Source organism: Myotis davidii, unplaced genomic scaffold, assembly GCF_000327345.1.
Source record: "Myotis davidii unplaced genomic scaffold, ASM32734v1 scaffold49, whole genome shotgun sequence".
NCBI classification, from domain to species: Eukaryota; Metazoa; Chordata; class Mammalia; order Chiroptera; family Vespertilionidae; genus Myotis; species Myotis davidii.
The window spans coordinates 2,406,852-2,410,859 of NW_006300375.1; the positions used below are offsets into that span (position 1 = coordinate 2,406,852).

At 41.8% G+C, this 4,008-nt stretch overlaps 1 protein-coding gene across 1 annotated transcript in view; it reads left to right on the top strand.

Moving 5' to 3' along the window:
- Nucleotides 1-2,264: 2,264 nt before the first annotated feature.
- The window catches only part of SEMA3E (semaphorin 3E), a 222,869-nt gene continuing 221,125 nt past the window's right edge, over nucleotides 2,265-4,008 (top strand). Inside the window, exon 1 of the mRNA XM_006777144.2 lies at nucleotides 2,265-2,976. Within this exon, the coding sequence (XP_006777207.1) occupies nucleotides 2,862-2,976 (115 nt within the window). The 5' untranslated portion in view covers nucleotides 2,265-2,861. The remainder of the gene's footprint in view (nucleotides 2,977-4,008) is intronic.

A 4,008-nucleotide genomic window follows, 5' to 3' on the forward strand; every position in this document is an offset into this window, starting at 1 on the left:
AATACCTTCAGAATTGCCACTTCCCTCCGCACCTTTTTTTTTTTTTAATGTTGTCTAATGTATTCAAACCGGTAGTCTAGCTCTTTCCAAATCAACTGTAATAATATCAACAGGTATTGTTGCTAGTACCAAAGCTCTGCTGATCACTAAAGCTCTTCATTCACTGTTGGTGGTGTCAACTGTTTGTTGTTGTTTTGTTTTGTCCTTTCATTTCCATATTTTCCAATGATACCTAGCAATCTTTGCCAAGTAGGGTGACTTTGATATCCTGATTTATTTATAATATTCTTAGTTTGCATGTAATTATGACTAGAAGGCTCTTTTACTCTCAAACATACCTATTGGGAAGACAAATTATATGGTTACCCTTGCTTCTGAGGGTTCTTGTTTTATGATGTGAATGACAGATTTGGTGTCAAAGACTCTTCATTTCATTGACAGGGGCTAAAATTACATGGAAAGTTCTGGATGTTTAGTTTTGGTTGTTTTTTTTTTAATAGTCACTTTTTTTTGGCATCATCTGTGTGTTTTCTAAAGGTTAATGAGAAAGGTAGGAGGATATAGTAAGGAGTTAAAGGGAATAAGCAATGACATTGATGACAGAGGATAAACCAAAGCACATTTTGAGAAAACCAAAGGAACTCGTTACTATGGCATGTGACACATTGTCTTGTTAACCTAAGACGAAGGATAACATGTGAAACTGAAGATGAATCTTGGTTTAGAGCTTGTATGTATTAGTATATAACTGGCATTCGTAACATTTATTCCTGCACTGATATTTGATGGTGTGAATTCTGTGTCCTAATGAAATGGGATACATCTTGCATTGCCTCTGTTCCATAACAGGCCCTCTGTAATCTTAGGTAGGATTTTATTTTATGAGAGCAGCCATATATTTGTAATAAAAGTTATGTGCGTCATATTTACTTTTCCAGAATCCTACCATTAGATAATATGTGTAAAACTGCTATTTATTTTCTGGTTACTTTAATTCTGGAAGAAAATGAAAGAGGATTCCAAAGGTGCGGTATATCACATTTACGACAGCCTTTCGCTCTGTAGCTCATCTGACTGGCTTCTAAAATATCCAAGTGCCTACAGAGACCACCCCAGGTTAAAAGTCTCTAACTACTTCATGGTCTCTTTACTGTTAAATAATGTTTAGAGTTTGTAATCTTTTTTAGATCTGGGAAATCTAATTATTTATGATACCCAGTGACATTTACATTTTGCTAAATATACTCTGCTTTTTAATAGACTATATCATGCTTAGGAAAATGGGTAGAGCATGCCAGGCTCTACATTTGCTTGTATAGAATGCAAAATGTCAGGATAACACATGATTAAAAAAACAAAAACATACCTCTCAAAGAAGTCTCCTTAATCATTATCATTTAAATCGCAGAAGAAAAAAAAGTAATCATAGTTGAAAGTTGTTTACCATTTAACTCTCAACTCTCAAATCAAATATCTATTTAAGTTTATTGGTATCTCAAAATAATCCCATTCATTTCCATGCCAACAGCTAGAGAGTGTTTGGTTTCGTTTTTGAGATGGATTGAAAGTAGATTGTAAAGTTGACCCATTGTGTTAAGCTTATTTACACAAAGTAGTGTCTAGGAAAATAAACTCTGAAAGTGCATAGCAGTTGAACCCTATGGTATGTCACAGCCTGAGTTTCCTGATACCTGCTTTTTGGGGGGTCTGTTGGTTAGAGAATCTCAACTTTACCATAGTTACCTTATCTAGGAGCAAAGTACTTGAAACTTGAATTATTCTTAAATTGGAGATAAAATGTATGATTTGCTTTGAATTGATCTGAAGAATTTGCCTCAGCGAAATAATTAGTTCCCGCACATCTATGAGAGAGAACATTTTTTTTTTTCAGGTTCTTGAAACACACTTCCCTGATAAGAGCTGAAAGTAACATTTGTAAGATGTCATCAATATAAAAAGCCATAAATGTAAAAAAAAAAATCCGCGGAAACTCTAAAAATAAATCAATTTTGGTAGTAGATGGTGATCAATGGAGGCCTTAGGGTGAATGTGTATTTATTCAAGGGTTACTCCTGGTGACTGGGCATGTAAAAGCCCTCCCTGACACAGCATCCTCTTCTGTGACCTATTCTGAAATCGCCCGCCTGTTCCAGACCATCCTCCCTCCCGACCCCGTTCCCCATCACCGGGGGACTGGCCTCCAGGCGGAGGGCGTGGCGGGCCTGACCCCGGGAGGGCGGGGGAGCGGGGCACGTGCGGCAGAAACACTTCCTAGAAACAGCCGGCGCGCTCAACCCCGCCTGAACTTTCCCCGCGGACGCGGCTCCGCTCGCTGACAGCTCCCCATCCCCGCAGGCGGATCGGCAGCTCCTGGTGGGAATGGCACCTCTTGTTTTTAATTAGCAGGGCGGAAGGTGAATGAAAACGAGCTGTTTGGCAAGTCGGTGCAAGAGGCGGACCGTGAGAGGCTGGGGAGCCGGCGAGGAGCGCTCCCCGGGGGAGGAAGGCAGCGCGTGTGCCGGGGGCTCCGGCTGCACCAACTGCCGGCAGAAGTGACTGCAAACCCAGTTTCTCCCTGGGTCCACCGCGTCGCTCCCGGAGAGAGCGCAGGGCATGGCTCTGAAGACTCGCTCCTCGGAATGTCCTCTTGCTCCGGGCTTGTAAACAACTGTCCGGGGGGAAAGAAAGGTTTTGCATATCCAAATACCGCCTGGCAAATGGCACTGGGGGACTGTGCTTTCTGATGACAAGGCGTGCGGTTTCTGACAAAGCCTCTCCCGCGCTGCCCCCGGAGGGGAATCCTAAGTGAAACTCAGCCCGCCTGCCACCGAGGATCGGAGGGCTGGCAGGGGAGCGGCAGCATGGCATCGCCCGGCGCCCTTCTCACCTGGCTGCTGTGGGCCGACTTCCTGGAGCTCTGGACGGGAGGGCACACAGCTGACACCGCTCAGCCCCGGTTACGCCTGACCCATAGAGGTAGGTCGCCTTTTCAGATCCTTTCGACCAAAAGAAATAAAATTAAAGTCATTCAACAGAGACCTCTGGTTTCACAGACCCTAACGTGCACCTGAGCACGGGTTGCAAAACTGACTTGGGATTCTAGGTCCTGATCATTAGTCTGTCACACTTGCCAGGGCTGAGGGGAAGGTAGTGCAAAATCACGTGCCAACTTCCAGCTGTTATTTTTGTCTTGTAAGTGTTGGGTTTTGTTCCTGAGAACTTCACTCACCAGCAGACACAACAGAAGGGGGGAGGAATCAGGTTGTGAATAGCCTCCAGGGGCTGAATCCACCAAGTTATTCGTTGGAATCTAAATACCAATTTTGGGGGAAGCAAGGGCTTTAGAAATAGAGGTGCAACTGGTTTTGTTGTTTGGTGTTGTCCGTAATGGGGAGAGGAGGGGAACATTCCTGAGAAGCAAAATGATTTCTTACTCAGGGTAACAAAGTGCTGTAATTAAAATGACTAACAACTGAAATAAATTAGCTTTCTTGTTGAATTAATTACTAGCATTTTTTTGTGTGTGGCAAAAAAATAAATAAATAAATCCAGAGTTTATCTGCAATTCTTGTAAACCGATATCTATTGGTTAAAATATTAGAGACTATTCATTAATATCTATTCTCTTTAATGCAAGTTCATATTGCTCACCTGCTGATCTATCAGAGTGCTTAAATATTTTATTGTGCAACTATGTCTTTTAAAGCAGCTTTTAGTCATAAATAAATGATCAAACAACAGCTTTTGCATCAGGATCAGTTAAAAGCCAGTCATGAATAAGTTTGGTGATTCTTCCTGTAAAGAAACAAATAAATAAGCAACAAACAAAACCCACACTCTGAGAAAGTGACTTTGCTGACTTTAAAGAAATTTGGAATAAATTTTCAGAAAATAAGTATTTATTATTACCAACCATTGAGGCAGATAATAGATGCAACCACAAGAATTACATAAGAACCATTTTTCAATTGTGTAAGCTTTCAAATTGCCTGTCCCCCTCCCCCCGAC